General features: G+C 39.7%; 1 protein-coding gene across 1 annotated transcript in view; it reads left to right on the top strand.

Annotated features, from left to right (window-relative positions):
• The window catches only part of LOC145985495 (uncharacterized), a 221,667-nt gene extending 201,969 nt beyond the window's left edge, over positions 1 to 19,698 (top strand). Inside the window, exons 15-16 of the mRNA XM_083119566.1 lie at positions 9,966 to 10,224; positions 19,475 to 19,698. Of these exons, the coding sequence (XP_082975692.1) occupies positions 9,966 to 10,224; positions 19,475 to 19,698 (483 nt within the window). The remainder of the gene's footprint in view (positions 1 to 9,965; positions 10,225 to 19,474) is intronic.
• The last annotated feature ends 991 nt before the right edge of the window (positions 19,699 to 20,689 follow it).

Here is a 20,689-nt window from a genome sequence, read left to right as displayed (position 1 = left end):
TTTTGATGGCACGTGAACACGATGTCAATGTATCTACCTTCAGGATGCAGTTTTTCGATTTTGACGACCCTTGAAAATTTTTCTGCAGGCGCCCTACTCAAAATATTGTGGAATGTTCATGAAATATTGTACATTCACTCATTCGCTCGCAAAGAACACCTATACCCAGGCTAGGATTCGAACCCAGGACTCCTAGAGTCAAAGCGTGCTGTGATAACCAAGCAGATGATGATGATTATAAAATGAAATCTGTTTCAAACCCAGGACTTTTGACTTTCCAGATCAAGCTGATGTCAGCCCAAAGTATACTTAGGTATCCCCTTCCTGTAGGCGTCCATGGCCTCCAGTCTTGACAGTCTCTAGCATCTGTTCTTGGTTAGGATTAGCATTGACACCAAGAAACAAGTGGGAATGGCGAAGAGGCTGGGTCTAAACATGCTGTTACACTAAAACTATCTCCACACGCCAGAGAGTTTCTGTGCTACCGCTATTTCTGAGGTAGAATATGGGTTTTTGTGCTTACTTTAGTGAGTAAAGGGGTCTCCGGCTGCTTAGAGGCGGCTGGAGACCCCATTGTGAATAAGGGTGGTCTCCGGCTGCTGTATGGTGGCTGGAGCCACCACGTAGAGTATAAGGGGGTCTCCGGCTGCTTAGAGGTGGCTGGAGACCCTATAGTCAATAAGGGTGGTCTCCGGCTGCTGTATGGTGGCTGGAGCCACCACATAGGCATAAGGGGGTTTCCAGCTGCTTAGAGGTGGCTGGAGACCCCATAGTGAATAAGGGTGGTATCCGGCTGCTGTATGGTGGCTGGAGCCACCACGTAGAGTATAAGGGGGTCTCGGGCTGCTTAGAGGTGGCTGGAGACCCTATAGTCAATAAGGGTGGTCTCCGGCTGCTGTATGGTGGCTGGAGCCACCACATAGGCATAAGGGGGTTTCCAGCTGCTTAGAGGTGGCTGGAGACCCCATAGTGAATAAGGGTGGTATCCGGCTGCTGTATGGTGGCTGGAGCCACCACGTAGAGTATAAAGGGGTTTCCAGTTACTTAGAGGTGGCTGGAGACCCCATTAATGTGTAAAGTAGTTCACCCTTCAAGTCCCCTGTTAGTTCCTGGTAGCTCGTAGTTTATATTTTATTTTTGGTGTGTGTGTGCGAGTGTGTGCATGCGTATTTATGTGTGTGTATGTGCGTGTGTGTGGGCCTCTTTTGTCCATTTCGTCGTTCACTACGGCGATTCTGATACATTGCGCCTTTAACGTGGGCGCCCAGGAGTCCTGGGGGGCTCATTCCTACGGGGAGGGGGGATACGGAGGGAAGGAGGGCGGAAGGCATGGAGGTACCCCACGTCCCCCTCCGACCTGGGCTCCTCCATTGTCCAGGATCTTTTCCGCAGTGGTGGTTTTCCCCCTAGGGGAGATTGGGGGGCTCAAAGGGGTCTCGGGGGCCCTCAAATGGGCCAAGGGGAACCCTGAAAGGGCCCTGGGGGACTAAAGGGCCAATTTGGGCCTTAAAGGGCCCAGGAGGTACTTAGGTCCTGAGTGAGGGAGGCTCAAGAAGCCAGGGAGGGAACATGTAAGGCTGAGAAATCCTCAGAGAGTGGAACTCCAGTTCCGCGGGAGCATGGAGAAAAAAATGGAAAAAAAAAAAAAGAAAGAAAAGTGTCAGTGCAGCGATCTGCGCCAAATTATGCAGCTACTCAGGAACAAGGAGTGCAGCGTTCACAGGTAAGTTTTGTAGTTCTTGTGTGATTTAGTATGAGATACCTTGAGAGAATAAATAGTTTCTGGCTTTGGCTTTTGTTGTTTATTAACTTTGCTCCTCATATCTGATCGTTCAGTTGACCACACTAATGTGAGGAATTATGATAACGATATACAAACTATCTATTCCATACCTGGACCCTACATTTGCAAAAGAATACTCTAATCTCTAAAACATGGAAGTCAATTGGTTCCTGTATATAGAAACATATATTGTTTACATAGAAAATTGTAATTGTAGCTCAGAATTGATTATCGGTTTGGTGAGGTACCGGACTGAAATTCGCCCCTCTCAACGATCTTCTGGATTCGCCATTGACGTAGTAACAAAAGTGGTCATGTTGAATGTTGATTAAAAATTCAAAAACACATGCACGTTTCAGTTATTTTGTAAGGTGACAGTATTTAGTTTACAAATATAATTTTTATGTGCATCGATTGAAACTCCGAAATAAATTCCACCTTGCAGTACTTCAGTCCTCAAATTTCAGGGTTTGTCAAAGCTTAACACTGCAGTGGTCGGGCGGAAAAAACTCCCGTTATTGGTCGTGTGGATCATTCTTTGTCAAAATTCCTCTTGTTTTATAGCGAGAATGCCCTTTTTGAAATATTCTGGTTCACTTAACAAAATCATAACTTACTTCACTCATCATATTACAGGAGGCAGAAAATCCTGAATCTAGTGCATAACATTAGGATGTGATGAATCCAAACAAAAATACATATCTTGGAATCTTATTTTTGTTATTTTCTATCCAAAGAAATTCAAAAATATGTTTTTGGTGGTCTGGACACACCAGGCGCGGAAAGGGGCGATTGACCCCCTCCCCTACTGCCAGGTTTTTGGGTATATTATTGTCCCTAATATCTTGAAAGACTCAAATGTTCTGTCTTTTATCACCAACTTTAATTAGTTCGAGAATAATTTTTAAAGCTTCATCTAAGTTCGTTTTATACTCAGAGAAGACAATCGGAACTGGACCTACAGTTTAAATTTGGACCCAAATTACCGTGCGGTGTGCTTCAAAGGAAAATCGAACCCTAGACCCCTTGAGAGAATAGGTGTTTGTCTTCTTTTTTAATCCATTCTACTCCTCATATCTATCGTTGAGTTTGCCTTTGCAATGGGAGGAATTATGATAACAACAGACAATAATAACCACTTATTGCAGCTCTGGGCCCCTATTTTTGCAAAACAATAAATACTCTAATCTCTAGAACATGGAACTCTACTTGATCCTTGTTGACAGTACAATATATTGCTTTACAAAACAGTGCAAGTGTAGGTTAGACTCGGTGAGATGTGCAGCACCCTACTGAAATTCGCCTCTCCCAACTGCGACTTCTGGATCCGTCACTGGGACACACCCACTTCATATATTTATAACAGATTTGAGAAACACGTACTTATATACATAGAAACACTAACCATCAATATTTGCGTGGCACTATTGTGCTCCATGAAATATGAGCTCTAATAAAAAGTCAACAATGGATATATTTCAAATAACGGCTGCGCAAACATCCTGAACTTTTCCAGGAAAGTAGACTGGGAGCCAAGGTAAAGAGTGTTGCCAACCTGCAGAAGCACGTGGAAATATACGAGTGCCACGCGGCCAGTACAGTAGCAAATGCGATGAAATTTGGTTTCCTAAAGTTAATAACTATAAATAGGCAAGTTCGTACATAACTTTTAGGCTAGAAGTCTGTCTGTGAGATTAGAGTGTATTTCGTTGTTCTTGCATTTTTCACTAGGACATGCATTGAGTCAGCAGAGAGTTCCTGCAACAGAAACTTATTGTAACAGAGACTTACTGCAAGAGAGAGTTGCTGCAACAAAGACTTCCTGCAACAGAGTTCCTCACTGAACACCAGAGAGTTCCTCACTGAACACCGAAGTCACCTCATGAGATCCTAGGTGCTAATGTACAGAAGAAACAAATGTTTATATAGTTACAAGCAATTAATGTTTTACTTTCGATATTTATTACTTTGGTACTATTGTAGGGTAAAATGGAGTATATGAACAAACGCTATCAAACACTTAAGATGTTCTGATGAGGATGTAGATATGTCATTTTTCTCGTAATATGAGTTTTTACACAACTTTTAACAGACATTTGAAGATGAGTTATCTGGAAAATTCATAACATTAAATGTTTCATCTTACATGAAAAACAGTTTTCTTCAAATAAAAATAACCATAAGCAAACAACTATTTGTCTAATATTAATAAGATTAATATATATATATATATAGTTATTTTGAGTTTTTACGATGGTAGGATACCAACATTTCACGAATGAAAAATGGTTATTTGAGTGTTCTTCACAGTGTGAATTCTTATTGCCTCAATGACAATATTTACCACTGTAAAAATGTAAGACAAGTAATTTTAAACTGCACCAAACTGTTACTATATATTGGGTATCTTAGTAATCTTCATACCTACAACCAACAACATCAAACAAAACAAGACATATACATGAACACTAAGCAAACGATATTATATTGTTATTATTTACAGGCTTTACAATTACATCAGTCAACAAATTTCTTAAGTAATGTTGTTGAATTTCTACCTGGACTTATATATATGTAAATTTCTACCTGGAGTTAGAATGACAAGTGATAGCAGAGGGTGCTCTTTGCTATGTGAAGTACGTATGCATTACGTCATCTGGGAGGATCGGGTTTGACCATTACCTTCTCAATCTGAAAGCCTCATGGCTTGCTCCGGTCACGTGACTAAGCGTCATCAACTGGAGGCGAGATAGCCGCCATGTTTGATTTGCTTCTTCGGAATCAATTTTGGACCTTTTTAGTGAATATGGAATTGTAATGCAAATTTAGGAACTCTAATCGAGTTTTCATGACGTGTAATTATGCTTGAATGTGCAAGAGGTATGTTGTATAAGTGTTGTGTGCTCAATTGCAGAGGCAATTATGATGAAAAAGGTAAGACTAACGTTCACATTTCTTCAACATGTTGCTGAAAATGAGAAATGTTTAGGGCAATTCCATGTGATTCGGTCCCTATGAAAAGATACAAGTAACAAAGGTTTTATACTCATAAATAAATAAGAGTAATAGTTCATGATGTAAACATTTCATGTGTACAGAATAGGCATCTAATATAATCTTAAATGTGGTCATGTTTTATCTCTTGTCAACATTTTTTTTTTAGAAATATCAAATAATTTACCCTGAATTATTACAAACGTTGGTAAACGTTAAGATTATTGTTTATGATTGCAAATTAATTTGTTTCAAGATTTAGCCAACGTTTAAAATATTACGTTCGTGTCTACTAAAGCAATTTGTTAGTGTAAATTTTATGCAAGCATTCGATACAATTTTCATATTATTTACACAAATTTTCAGTTTCAAAATGTTCTTAATGAAAGAAAGCTATACAACGGAGCAAAGTTGATACACGTGTACATTTACATTCTCATTTTATCCCGCTTTATACTTCTTTATGCTAATCGGAAGATATGTTGTATATTCAAATACAAGGGTGCGATCTGTAACAAGAACTTTGATGAAATATTCGTGTGTAATACTATCCAAGAATATATTACTTATGTTTCAAATACAAAAGTTTTCACACAGAAAGCATTTTGTTACCTAGCTATGTTAATATGAAGCACAAATGTGTTAAATTTTATAAAATTGTTTCATATGAACTGCTTTTTATTTTTTGTCTTTGTGAAGCTTCAATGTTTGTAACTTTGATTATTAAATAAGTGATAATGTTTATTGTTTCATAATTTATTAACATTCTTCACGGTGTTATTAACAGAATGTAAAACAGTGTAAGGAAATATTCCAAATGTTTATATCCCAAGTGAAGGCTAAGATCGAAATATTAGTCTGCTTTTTTTCAATGAAACTCTTAAGATATTGTCACAGATCTTACTAACGACAATGAAAAGATTCAATTTGTTTATTATCTTTCGTTCAATAAAGTCAATAGCATCGAAATTACAATATAACAAATGATTTAGGTTTAGTCTTTATTCACAGAAATGTAACATTACCCTTGTACCAATTTGTTTCGCTTTTGCTGCAAGAATATAGAAATTAAGCTTTTGTATTGAGATTGTATAGCTAAGCAGAATATCTGCATTATCTGGTTGATTAATCTCGGGTAAAGTTTAAGTTGATATTGTCTTTGGGTAAAAGACAATTTAATTGATTAGGTAACTTGGAAAGTTTACAGTCAACCTAACATGTTTTTTTTTATTTAATCAATTGATTTTACATACAAAAGTTCATGCAAAAGCGGTTACGAGTTTCACTGTAGCTGACAAACATTCCCGATAATATTTTTCAACGATATACAATGTTTAAATTCTTCCGCCAGGAAGTTTCTAACGGTTTTCAACTCTCTCTTTGTGCTATTGTAGGAATTTTTGTGGTGGCCTGAATGAAAATTTTGGTGTAAATATTCAATATTATACATTTTTCTTCTATATTCGTCGGGAAGGTAAATGTCAAAATTTAACTTCATAAAAGAAATAAATATACCTTAATTATCTACGGTAAAATTACGACAAGGGGTTTACATCGTTAAGACGATCGCCTCCAGATGATGACGTCTTGACTGAGCGCTGTGGCCTGAACCTCAAGATGGTCTTGGTTTGACGGTGCTCTTGCTATGTACAGTAAGTTTGGTGCGGGGTACATTTAGCTACTATTGACACGACGCAAAAAACCGAACAAGCAGGTTATTGATTTTGTCGCAATCGATATATTTTTATTGTATTATTTCTCTTGAAATGAGATTGTTTTGTTCATTCAACCTATAATCATGCCTAATTGTGCAGTAACAAACTGTGAGAATTATAACCAAAAAACTAAAGGAAGTGATATAAAATATCATAGATTTCCAGCTGATAATCGTGTAAGTAAACAGTGGATTCGTGCTTGTGATCGAGAACATAATATTAAAATTAAAAATGCGAGAGTGTGCAGTGCCCATTTTTGTAAAGAAGACTGATATGATCCATATTTTTATGTGACGTCACCAGTAGAAGATATGTCACTAATGTATTTATTTTTGTAAAAGAAAGCGTAATTTCTTTGTTATTATATGTAATAATGCACCTTGTTTGTAATGTATATATTTTGTTTAATGTTTTTGTATTTTATGCTCGGTTATGAGTAGTTTAATGTATCTTCATGTTTGCAAGAGTGCACTATACGAATTTGTATTTCTAAAGATGTATAGATGTCAGTTTTGTTGATAGTATCCTTTTGTAGATAGGGAGTGATTCATCTGTACTTTAATCTGTGTTCTCGAAAATAGTATAAAAGCGAGGATATCGCGTTATTGCAGCATGACACCGCAAGAGCGTCGGCCGCTTGCCGGCCCAGTCATGCAACAGGTGCCGGCAAATTGCGTAACAGAAAGCCCGTTACACAAACCGCTTGTTTTGTAATGTTTCCACTTTTCACAATTATAGTTACAATTACAACTTAAATAAGCACGTACCTTGCCGCAAGGATGCTGGAAAAGGTGTCCTCTAAAATACAAATATTTCTGGCACTTTATTTCTGCCCATATCGCTTCTGACAGCAATGACTCATCCAACATAAAGGATTCAATTTTTCATTCTTGTCTTGCCTTCGAATAAACAAAACCGTGACTCTTATTTTGCAGATAACACAAGATTAATCCTTTTGAACACTAGAGTCAGTGGCGTGCCCAAGATTTTCGAGGGGGGAGGTTACGTATACATTATTATGCAAAACGAAAGCGCAGATAAACGAATTATTTAACAGTGTCACTTAATTTTAACGTGTGAATATTTTTGAAGTAAAGTAGCGATCATACACTGTGTGCGTTTTTCTTTCTGAGAGCGCCATTTGAAATAAGCACTTTTCCCCTTTTGCTACTATGGGATAAACTGAATATAAAAGGCTATAACTGCTCAACAACTGCATCTTTTTAAGAAATTTAAATTCTAAATGTAAGAATGAACAAAAAGCAACATTTTATGTAAATTCCGACAATTGTGAGTCCAGGGGGAAACGGGGGCCAAATCCCAAAGTTCTATTTTCCCCGTAATTACGCAAAATTTCTGAACGTCGTAATTTCCATATTTTTTTTTTCAAAGTTGCGGCAGGAGCATTACATATCCTCATAGAGTAGTCTTTTGTTGTGCTTCCCTCAAAGTTTGGTCCATCCAGTGTCTATAGAGCCGACGCTAGAAGCGAAATTCCTCAGATGTCGCAAGAGCGTCAGCGGCTTATCGGAGTAGTGGTAAGCCGCGAGAAGCCTCTCGATACTACGCGAATGCGACAGCTGTCGGCTACCAGTTGTTTAGACGTGTTCACTTCGGTTTGCGTTTATCAGTACTCGTGTTGTTTATACTGTGTTATTGAGTTGGTGTGCTAAAGTGCTAGTGCTTTATCGTGTGTTATTTGTTATTCATTCATTAGTTATGCCGCCAAACAAATATAGTCTTGAACAAAGAGTTTTTATGTACGATACTTACGTGAAAACGAACTCTTGCAGAAAAGTAGTCAGGCGATTCGCAAGAAAATTTCCTGGCAATCCTGTTCCGGACAGACATACTGTTTACAACCTCGTTAAAAGATTACGAGAGACAGGATCTCTTGAACCTAAGAAACGTGTTTCCAGACGACGTGTTCTTACGGAAGAAAAGCTAGACGAAATTGGTGAACGACTTGAACATACTCCAAAAAAATCCCTCCGTCGGCTTGCTCAGGAAACAGGCATTTCAAAATCCTCAGCACGAAATGCCACTAAATTACTTAGATTAAAACCCTACAAAATTACAGTGGTTCATGAATTGCAACCGCGCGATCACGCGACTAGAGTTCGATTCTGTAACTGGATGCTGGATAATATTGTTGCTGGCAGAGTAAATCCAGAATTAATCATATTTTCAGACGAAGCTTGGTTCGAATTGAATGGCCGAGTTATTTCACAAAACAATCGCTATTGGAGCGCAGAAAAACCTGACCTTGTGCATGAAGTTCCGCTCCATCCTGCAAAAATTGGTGTGTGGTGTGGTTTGAATGCGCACAGAATAATAGGGCCTATTTTTTATGAAGGTACTATCAATGGTGAAAGGTATCGAAGAGACATACTACAACCTTTTTTTGAACAATTAACGGACATTGAATGCCAGCAGTCATTTTTTCAGCAGGACTCTGCTACTGCTCACACTGCTTATGAATCACTTAATTTTATTGCCGAGATTTTTGAGGACAGAATTATCAGTACTGAGTTGTGGCCCTCTCGTAGCCCCGATCTTACTACTTGTGATTATTATTTATGGGGAACATTAAAAAACAAAGTGTATCAGAATAACCCGCGTACAATAGAGGATTTAAAAGAAAATATAAGAAGAGAAATTGCCAGAATCACACCTGAGGAGCTTATGGATGTTCAGAGGAATTTCATACGCAGATGCCGGAAATGTATTGGTGTTGAAGGAGGTCATTTTCAACATCATTTATAACACAGAAGGTTAGTGATCATCATTATTATTAGTTTTAAATATAATTTTACACTTTCGGTTTGCTTTATGCGCCGCGATGCTGTCTTCCCTTTCTGTCAACCGAGGATAAAGTAGAGATGTCTAAGAAAGATTAGATGTCTGAAATAAGGTTGTAATTGTAACTGTAATTGTGAAAAGTGGAAACATTACAAAACAAGCGGTTTCTGTTACGGACTATCTGTTACGCAATTTGGCGGCACCTGATGCATGACAAGGCCGGTAAGCGGCCGACGCTCTCGCGGTGTCTAAGAAAGATTACATGTCAAAAATAAAGTGCCAGAAATATTTGTATTTTAGAGGACACCTTTTCCAGCATCCTTACGACAAGGTACGTGCTTATTTAAGTTGTAATTGTAACTATAATTGTGAAAAGTGGAAACATTACAAAACAAGCGGTTTGTGTAACGGGCTATCTGTTACGCAATTTGCCGGCACCTGTTGCATGACTGGGCCGGCAAGCGGCCGACGCTCTTGCGGTGTCATGCTGCAATAACCTCCCTGTATTATTGTATTGCTGACGTGCACAGAGGCGTTCGTTTGGGGATAAAATATTTTAATGCTCAACTTTCCTAAACCCATGAATACATTGAAATAACAAGTGACACCCCTTACGAAGCTTCTGTGCAAACCATTATCTGTAACCAGATAATTTCCCCCATAATGGACAGCCAGACTGTGGAAGAGTAAATTACAGATTTCCAAATGAATATGAGTATTCACCTTGTTCATACCAAAGTACCCCACTTACGATGCAACTTAGAGGAAAGGTAAGGGCACTAAAGGGAGGAGGTTACTTGGCTGCTGTTTTCCTTCTGTGGTTCCTGGATAGAGCCTCGGTGCAGGTCGAGGTGCTGGGTGCCGGTCCGCTGGTGTCGTTCCTATGGACAGGCCCTGGATCGGCTACCACGACTTCTGGTGGCCTAGTCGGTAGGGCGTCTGACTGCCACGAAGGAAACCCGGGTTCGATTCCCAGGGTTGGTGATCTAAGGTCGAAAGTGGCTCTGGGACTCACCCAGCCTCAAATCAATCTGTGCCTGGAGGCAACCCTGGGGGTTAGAGGCGGACGCAGCGTGGTGATGTTCACATCATATCCAAACCCTCGGACTCCAGTGAATTCGTTGTGGTCTTTCACAGGTCTAACACTGTCTCGGGAGTCTCTGGAGCAAGAAAACGAAAATAAGTTCTCTGTGCAAGTAGAAGTCGAGAGGACTAGTCCCATGAACGTGAGTGGGGATGAGAAGCCAACTCTCTTTTTCTTCTTCTTTACCGTTATGGACAGCCTTGCTCCACAGATTCCCGAGACAAAGTGTACTTGTGATCACTGCACTGACGATAGCAGAGGGGGGGGGTTAATGGGGCAACAGCCCTCTACGAAGATTTGAGAAAATCAATATTTTATAATGAAAGCAGTGAAGAAGAATTCGGGGAAATGCAACCCTTAAAGTGACCCCAGATTGCGATTTTTGAAACTAGAAAGTTCTAAATGTATGAAATATCTTACTGTGTATATCGTCTCCCTAGAAAGCAGGCATGAACAGTCACAAGCAATAAAAATGAGACAACTAGATCCTGAAATACTCGCTTTTCTGCAAGGCGATAAGTGGATTTTAATAGCAAATTTCCAATAGCAACTTCTACCACCACCTTAGATTGAAGCAACACACATAACGCCTTGTAGGGAAGCGAGTATATTAGGATTTAGGTGTTCCATTTTATTGCTGGTGACAGTACTTACTCTCCATCTTTACAATTCCAGCCCCTCCCGAATAAAAATCCTGCGTACGCCACTGCTTGTGATCTCGTGTTCTCCCCTATTCTATCCCTGAGGCATGTTTATCCATTTTATACTCGTTCTAGGGAGTTGAGTAAAAACTAGGATGTGTTTCGGGTAAGGCCAATAACAATAGGTTTCGTTGCATGCTAAATTTAGAACACGCATTATTGTAAGTTGTCATTTCAAATTACACTTGAATACTTCGGTGTATTGTTCCATTATTATTTATGTTAAGCCTGTATGTGTTTTATTTGTTGCATATATGCTTTTATTTCTTATTATATGTTTATATTTGTTATAAAATTTCTTGTTAATATTAATATATGAAACAGGGCTGAGCCAATATCACTTTGAAAAAAGAACAATCGATGCTTAAAGATTGTAACTGATAAAATATGTTCAAAATAATGATTTATATTACTGTGTGAGTGTTCCATTTTAGTTTACCAGAGTCTTGATTTAAACTATTAAAAAAATTACATCAGTGTATAGAAATCCCTGTTTTATAATCACGAAGTACAGTTTCTCACATAATATTGGTACGGAATCAAAGGAAACTTCAAATAGGCTATTACATAATATGCTCAGTTAAATTGTCGCGTAGCATTTTTATGGACCTCCACGAATAATATAAATTTCGAAAATGTATCGGCTGGCATAAAATCGAGCCGATACTTTCCGACACCAATATATCGGCATCAGTATGGGCTCAGTTCTAATATGAAGACATGTATTATGTACTAGAGAGAGACATAAATAAAACATATATACATCTTAACTTATTTAACTTATTATCATTGATCGTGTGTAATTTGTTTGCAAGGCGATTTCCAGGAGAAAGTAAGTGAGAAAGTAACTTCCAGTTATTCAAAACTGTAACTATAATTCCGTTCCTTTTTTTAGCAAGTACCTGGAACTGTAAGTCGGTTACTTTTAAGAAGTAACTTTCCGAACAGTGATGTTTCTGGAAGTGGCACCAGCAGCAACCATGCAGATCAATCGCACAGCCGCGAGAGACTCCTATGAAATACATTACCAAAAACCTAACCTAAAATACAGGGTGCACAAAAAACTTGTCTCACCATTTCAATAAATTATTTCGTTGCAACTAAATGAGATAGAGTAATGTTGTATTTTTGCAAAATGTTCTGCCATCCTGAAAGTCCCCCCTTCCCCCTTGCGAGCTTTGTCTGCATGGTTGATGCTTGAAATGTCGTTGCACCCTAATGGATGACTTGGACTACGACATTAGCGGAATGGTTTCTTAGACAGACAGGACGTTTATCTTAGTCCACACAACTCGAGAACTCCCCCATCTTTGGGAGTTCTTCTGTAAGTAGTGGCGGTGATTGGGTGCCAAAACTGTGTTTGTGGGCAAGGGCAGTTTACTTTCTCTTGGTAGGCAAGGTTTTCGTTAAGAGGCCATAGTGCGGGGGGAAATAAGTGGGGGAACTGCCCCACGCACCCTCTAATCGCCGCCGCTGTTTTTAAGGAAACTGTTAAGTCTACGTTGTTTTTTAAATCATCTCCCAACAGGTCTGAGTGTATATTATTTTCTTTCAGGTTCCAATAATAAAAAAGGGGAATAAAGCATAATTAACAAACAGATCACTGCCTTGCACCAAAAAATCCCCCCTCGTTGGAAAGCATACTTAAGGCCAAAAAAACAAAACTGGGGTCCATTTTGTAAGGATCGCTTCAGCCTTAGGGGAAAAGGGTAGAGCAGGGGAGGGTTAAAGAGGGGGAGAACCGGCGCTGCGGAGGAGTGAATGGTCAGTGCGGGTTGTAACCAAGCCGGGAGGGACGTAGGCACAAGCGACTGCTGCGGAAGCACTCGTTGGTGAAAACTCCATACTTCCACCCTTTAACGAGCCCCGTTTGCATGAACCTTCTGGGGTTCCTCGACGCCATCCAGGTGGTATCCGGGTCTCCTCTGTTGACGTTCGTGAGAGGCGGGGGAGGCCGCTCCCTGTACCCTGTTAGTTGCGTTAGGGGAAGGATTACAGGGGATGTAGTGGTTGCATGGAAACTCGCTCGACTCTCTCGTCTACACTTCACACTGCTTGGTCCTCTGTCGTCTGGAAGCAGTTCGATCTCCTTTCCATTTCTCCAGCAGTTCCAGCGATTCCTCCAGTGACTCGTGGAGCCACAGTCAGAAGAGCCAGTTGAGAGTAGGAAACACTGTCCACATTCTATTTTGGTTACGCTATTCTATGTCTCTATTCTACCTGTCTAGGCCAGCCTTTGAGAGACCGCGGCCCGGTAAATTCTTTCTTTAAAAGTCTACGTCCCAATTAAAAAAAATACTTGTAAATACTTTCTATTTTTTAAACATTATACATTAATTAATATGTACTCTTGAAATTAAATGTGACTAAAAATTATGCAATAATCATAAAGAGTAATAGTTCAATTACATGACTGAATATAAGAGGAGAGTTTAACGAGTGCAAACCGTTCCCATTGATTCAGTAAACATTTTACACTAATTGTACAATCAAACAAACAACAGTGCTAAATTAGTCAATACATTATATGGATTGAAATCTTGTTCTAAAAATGAAAACGTAACTTAAATGTACTAGAAATAATATTGTTAAAGTTAATGTAATGAACGTACATCAAGCCAATATTTACATCCAAATTGTTAAGAGAAAATGTTAATTGCTTATAATTTAATAGTAATTATTAATAACTATAAATATGTAATAATAATAAAATTCTAGCTATTATATTGTACTGTTATTCGGTTGCTGTAACTTGAACACTAAGTTGACAAATAAACATTTGTTAATGACAATTTCTGCTCAAACAAAATTTTAAATGTCAGGAGAACCTCTAGCAGTCTGTCGGTTGAGAAGCACTGATAAATGATAAAGCAAGCTATGAGACAACCACATTCATACTCTTACCCAGGACTCGAGCCTAAGACACGCGTTATTCTTGCCATTCCACCAATGTACACAGAGCATACAACAAATTAATTTACTCAGCATTTTCTAATATAGGCTGGAGAAAGGTTATCGGGGTAAGATTAATACCCTTTTTTTTTTATTATTTCGATATGGGGAAGGTGCCAGCGGTCCCGGTTTGATTTCCGGTCGGAGCTCAAAACAAACTAATGAAAACACAAGGACAAAGTAACACCATGTCTGCACTAGAACACGGTATACCGTAGTTATTTAAGAACGCAACAGGAAGATACCCAGTTACAGCGTTCTGTAAAGAAAGCGTGGCAATGCAATGAACATAGGCTGAGTACAGTTGTAATCTCATGCACGGGACGGGATCCTAACGAAATTAAAAACGTTTTCTGGAATCACAACTTAATTTGCACTTACATAAATATTATTATTAAAACTGTACTCATTCATCTTAATTATAATAAACTTGACAAGATAGAATCATAGAATACATAAGTTATAGAGAACAAATTTAAGGATGAACATCTTTTAATACTCCATATATTCTTTTAGGTTCATATAAAATATGTCGATGTTTGGTGGGAAGATTCCGCTTTCCTCACTCAACTCGCTTGCCTATCGTGTTTTGTGTTTTTCGGTTGTTCTTTTTATATTTACCTCTCTACGTTAATCACGACGATGAGGATGAATGGAAAATTGATGAAATAGACGGGGAACAAACTGAACGTCCTTGTCTTACACAGGATCCGAACCTAGGACTTAGACATCCAAAAGCAACTGGCTACTGAATGTGACACACCACGAGCCACCGAACCACACATTTTCTTACGTCCCTTTTGTTTCGTACTTTCTTAGTTTGCTTGGCTATTTCATTTAATGGAGTTTGTCTCTTTGGTCATGGTTTGTACAATGGTCCGCTTTAGACGAAAAAATTTTCCATGCATCTCTCTTAACATTTCTGCTGTGATCGAAATTACACTGTGTAAAGTGAAGATATAGCATTCTGATACCATAGGATATATCGTTGCATATTTCACAGATAGAATCGGTTTTAATTTACTTAGTATCTCGCGTAGCATAACCAATCAGAAGTGAGCTCTACGTCACAACTGCAGATGTAGCTAATGGCGGCCGAAGTACGATGTAAACAATATATCACTTCACATAAAAAATAACTATTCAACCCAGAGGAAGAACCTATTTATACGAAAAGGTTTTTGGCACAAATCAATGGCGTTGCTTAAATACAGAACTTCACTAGTTATAATACGGAAGCGTTCGATACCCGGTGGAGGCACATAGTGGTTCGGATCGATCGCAATTTAAACTGTAGGCCCAGTCGCGATTAGCCTTACTGTGCATAAAGTGGACTTAAAACACCAACTCAATCAATCAATCAATCAACACCTACGTAAGAATTCGTCAGTTGTTTCAATTTAAACACGGGCCACTGACCCATGGACAGATATATAGGTCCATATATACGAGGTTAGGTGGTTGTTTCTTGATATTACAAAAAAGGTAAAGAGCTTCAATTTGTTTACGCGATATCTCAGGAACTGACAAACGATTTCCTCTCTTAAATTTTATCTCTTCCCCTTTAAATTTGTTAATGAAATGAAAGCCGTGCTGTATACATTATCTCATGTTTACTCCACTCTTCGCATCTCAATCGCAAATGCTAACCAGAATTTTACATGAAATGCTTCCGTATAAAGTACTTTCTGTTGTAAAAATGCTATTTACGTATCATTTATGTCAGCAAAGATGTTATGATAACCGCGACGATATGACGAAGTGAACATTAATAGGGTACACATAAGGGAACATCTATGCTTACCCAGGATTCGAAACTAGAACCCCTTGATTCTTGAGATAGATGCTAACGGCTTCGTCACAGAGACCTACTAACAACAGATTAAGAGATTCAAGATTTTCTTCTGTGTACCTCGATGTCATTTAAGTGTAATGTAAATTAATTTTATTTGTTAATTTATCCACCAGAATCACCTGCATGTCATTTCTTCCATCCGTTGTCCTTTTGCTCACGATCTTCCTTCCCATTCATCAATGTTCCTCTCCACGCTCTCTCTCACCTTGGTCTTTCCTGTCACTCTTCTCCTCCCTAAATGTTACATTTCCTTCCTGAGCTGGAATTTCCTTATTTTATCTCTAGATCTCTAGATTAATTGAAAAAAAGGACGGATGATTACTTAATGAAATAATCCTAGGCCTTTAGCTTCCAGGCATGATACGTAATCACTCTGCCACCACGGGTGGCATTCCCTTCTCTTAAAAAACCCTCGAAAGGGAGATCGGGCTGCCTCTGTGTTCCTTCTTTGCCTCTCGTTGCCATGCTTACAGTCTTCCTCTAGATTACTTTCTTGGTGCAATGTCCATGTTTCAAATGCAACAGGTCTTTAGCTCGTATTGAAACCATTGTTCATTATGACGTCACACCTTCCACAAACAATTCCCAACATTATCAACACTTAGAATAGGTGTTATACGATTAGCAACTTGTTGTACCTCAATTGAAATACATCTACGTCACAGTCGAACAATATTACTATTAACTTCAAGGATTACTATACGTATCTACCGTAAACGTTGATATCAGTTACATGGTGTAAGAAAACTGGCAACGTTAGAATGCCAACCCGTATCTAGCTTGGTAAATAATCTATAGGTATAGATATCGGCAGGTTTACTAGACAGCAACTTGTAGGAAAAATGCGCAGCTATGCAACAAGGAATATAGTAAGAGAAGTGAAATCTCGAAGGATAGCTTGGTTAGGCCATATTGAAAGAATGGAGGAAGCTCGAACAGTTAAAATAATAACAAAATCTAGATTAAGGGGAAAACCAAAAAAAATTGGAAGCTGACGTCGAAGAAGATTTGAGGAGAATGAAAGCTTATAAATTCTATACAATATCATACATTTTATTAAGAACACAAAGGAAATTACTCTCGATTCTTAACTATCCTAAGAGAACGATACGAACGATACGAAAGTTAGAAATTTAAGACCACAAGCACTGGCACAATATTGTTGAGCTGGCCAAAACTCACAGAGAGTTGTAGCGCCGTATAAAGAAGAAAGAAGCAACATGTTGAATTAGATTTGAATTAGGTTGAATTAAGATAGAGAGCGACATGAATCTTACTTAGGTTGAAAAATAATTATATGTATGTAAAGTATATAAAGTATGTTCAAGACATATTTTGAAATGGCGCAGCTGTGTAACAGGCAGAATTAGGTAAATAATAATTAAGGACTAAAGACATAGGGAAACATGAATCCTACTTAGCTGCACACTGCACAAGGAAAGCAAATCTAGCTAAACTATGCTTCATGTGATGAAATTGGTAGGGTGTTAGAGTTAAGAGAAGATCCGTAAATAGAAACTCTGAATCAAAATGCGCAAAGAGAGAAATATAGAAATCATTAGAATAATTAAGGTTTCGCCTCGATTAGTAATAGTTCAAAAATGCGCCAAGAGAGCATTAGAGCATTAGAAGTCATTAGAATAATTAAGGTTTCGGTTACGGGATTATCTCACTTGCTACAAGAGAAATACGTCAGTAGTTGAGTATTTTACAGCTAATTAGAAGTATTGAATTGGTTCATAGGAAATTATAGTGATGTGAAAAGCACTGGATAGTTAGAATAGCTTTAGATAAGTTACTGTTAGGTTGCGAGCATAGTTTGCAGTGTGTTTTAAGTAGCTGTTTGCATGACATCCATTCTGTCCGCACTACTCACTCACCACTATCATTACGAGGTTATAAATTTCTATTTCTTGCATTCTTTCTTGTCATCATGAGGCTGTGGCATGGACGCTTACAGGGTTTCCAACTCTTTGGTTAGACGCGACAAAAAAATTAAAGGAAAGATACTCTAGGATATCCAGAGCAAGCTAATGGTGAAAAGAAAAAAATGTTCGTGACCAGTGATTTTGCTTTCAGGCAAGAAAGCTTCCGCTACTCTTGAACATGGTGTGTTACTGTGTTCATCATAAGAACTCACGAGTGTCCGCAGGGAGCGTCAAGGGAGGGGTCCTTTGCTCTCCTCACCCATTGGAATAAGGAAAAATTATCAACTACCCATTCGTCCGTTACTTTTACTTGTATCCTCCAAGAGTTTGACCTCTTCTCGGTTTTAGTACATACTCCTGCGTGTATACTTCCTCTCTTGTTGACTATTTTTTTATGTGCTTTCCCTCCTTTTTTCTGTCGGTTTTTTATTCTCTCTCTGTTTCGACCTTACGCCCTTTCTTTTCTCCCTCTCTCTATGCCTAAATTTCTATTTTGTTTCTCACGCTTTTCTATTTTATTTGTTTCTTTTCTCTCGTCTCTCTCTCTATCTTTCTTTCTTTCTCTCTCTTTCGTCTTTCTTTCTCTCTCTTTTGGATTTCTCTCTCTCTCTATTTGACATTCTTATTTCTATCTCCTCTCACTTTCTCTCTCTCTCTCTCACACACACACATTCTTATTTCTCTCTCCTCTCTCTTTCTCTCTCTATTTCACATTCTTATCTCTCTCTCTCTCTCTCTCTATTTAAAATTCGTATTTATTCCTTCTCTCTCTATCTTCTCTTTCTCTCTCTCTCTATTTCACATTATTATTTCTTTCTCCTCTCTGTATCTCCCCTCTCTCTCTCTCCTCGCTCTATCTCTCTCTACTTCACATTCTTCTTTATTTTTCTTCTCTCTCTCTCTCTTTCTTGTATTTCTTTTTCTTTCCCTATTTTACATTCTTTTTTCTTTTCTCACTCTCGTGTCTTTCTCTCCCTCTCTTTCACATTCTTATTTTTTTCTTCCCTCTCTCTCTCTCTCTCTCTCTCTCTCTCTCTTTCTCTCTCTATTTCACATTCTTATTTCCTCTTCCTCTCTGTCTCTCTCTTTCACTTCCTTTCTCTCATTCTCTACCGCTTCATTTATCTCTTTCTTTTGATGGCACGTGAACACGATGTCAATGTATCTACCTTCAGGATGCAGTTTTTCGATTTTGACGACCCTTGAAAATTTTTCTGCAGGCGCCCTACTCAAAATATTGTGGAATGTTCATGAAATATTGTACATTCACTCATTCGCTCGCAAAGAACACCTATACCCAGGCTAGGATTCGAACCCAGGACTCCTAGAGTCAAAGCGTGCTGTGATAACCAAGCAGATGATGATGATTATAAAATGAAATCTGTTTCAAACCCAGGACTTTTGACTTTCCAGATCAAGCTGATGTCAGCCCAAAGTATACTTAGGTATCCCCTTCCTGTAGGCGTCCATGGCCTCCAGTCTTGACAGTCTCTAGCATCTGTTCTTGGTTAGGATTAGCATTGACACCAAGAAACAAGTGGGAATGGCGAAGAGGCTGGGTCTAAACATGCTGTTACACTAAAACTATCTCCACACGCCAGAGAGTTTCTGTGCTACCGCTATTTCTGAGGTAGAATATGGGTTTTTGTGCTTACTTTAGTGAGTAAAGGGGTCTCCGGCTGCTTAGAGGCGGCTGGAGACCCCATTGTGAATAAGGGTGGTCTCCGGCTGCTGTATGGTGGCTGGAGCCACCACGTAGAGTATAAGGGGGTCTCGGGCTGCTTAGAGGTGGCTGGAGACCCTATAGTCAATAAGGGTGGTCTCCGGCTGCTGTATGGTGGCTGGAGCCACCACATAGGCATAAGGGGGTTTCCAGCTGCTTAGAGGTGGCTGGAGACCCCATAGTGAATAAGGGTGGTATCCGGCTGCTGTATGGTGGCTGGAGCCACCACGTAGAGTATAAGGGGGTCTCGGGCTGCTTAGAGGTGGCTGGAGACCCTATAGTCAATAAGGGTGGTCTCCGGCTGCTGTATGGTGGCTGGAGCCACCACATAGGCATAAGGGGGTTTCCAGCTGCTTAGAGGCGGCTGGAGACCCCATTGTGAATAAGGGTGGTCTCCGGCTGCTGTATGGTGGCTGGAGCCACCACGTAGAGTATAAGGGGGTCTCCGGCTGCTTAGAGGTGGCTGGAGACCCTATAGTCAATAAGGGTGGTCTCCGGCTGCTGTATGGTGGCTGGAGCCACCACATAGGCATAAGGGGGTTTCCAGCTGCTTAGAGGTGGCTGGAGACCCCATAGTGAATAAGGGTGGTATCCGGCTGCTGTATGGTGGCTGGAGCCACCACGTAGAGTATAAAGGGGTTTCCAGTTACTTAGAGGTGGCTGGAGACCCCATTAATGTGTAAAGTAGTTCACCCTTCAAGTCCCCTGTTAGTTCCTGGTAGCTCGTAGTTTATATTTTATTTTTGGTGTGTGTGTGCGAGTGTGTGCATGCGTATTTATGTGTGTGTATGTGCGTGTGTGTGGGCCTCTTTTGTCCATTTCGTCGTTCACTACGGCGATTCTGATACATTGCGCCTTTAACGTGGGCGCCCAGGAGTCCTGGGGGGCTCATTCCTACGGGGAGGGGGGATACGGAGGGAAGGAGGGCGGAAGGCATGGAGGTACCCCACGTCCCCCTCCGACCTGGGCTCCTCCATTGTCCAGGATCTTTTCCGCAGTGGTGGTTTTCCCCCTAGGGGAGATTGGGGGGCTCAAAGGGGTCTCGGGGGCCCTCAAAGGGGCCAATGGGAACCCTGAAAGGGCCCTGGGGGACTAAAGGGCCAATTTGGGCCTTAAAGGGCCCAGGAGGCACTTAGGTCCTGAGGGAGGGAG

Source organism: Lepisma saccharinum, chromosome 3 (assembly GCF_977018435.1).
Source record: "Lepisma saccharinum chromosome 3, izLepSacc3.1, whole genome shotgun sequence".
NCBI classification, from domain to species: domain Eukaryota; kingdom Metazoa; phylum Arthropoda; class Insecta; order Zygentoma; family Lepismatidae; genus Lepisma; species Lepisma saccharinum.
Note: the sequence above shows the minus strand (reverse complement) of the source record. Positions and strands in the feature narration are given on the sequence as shown.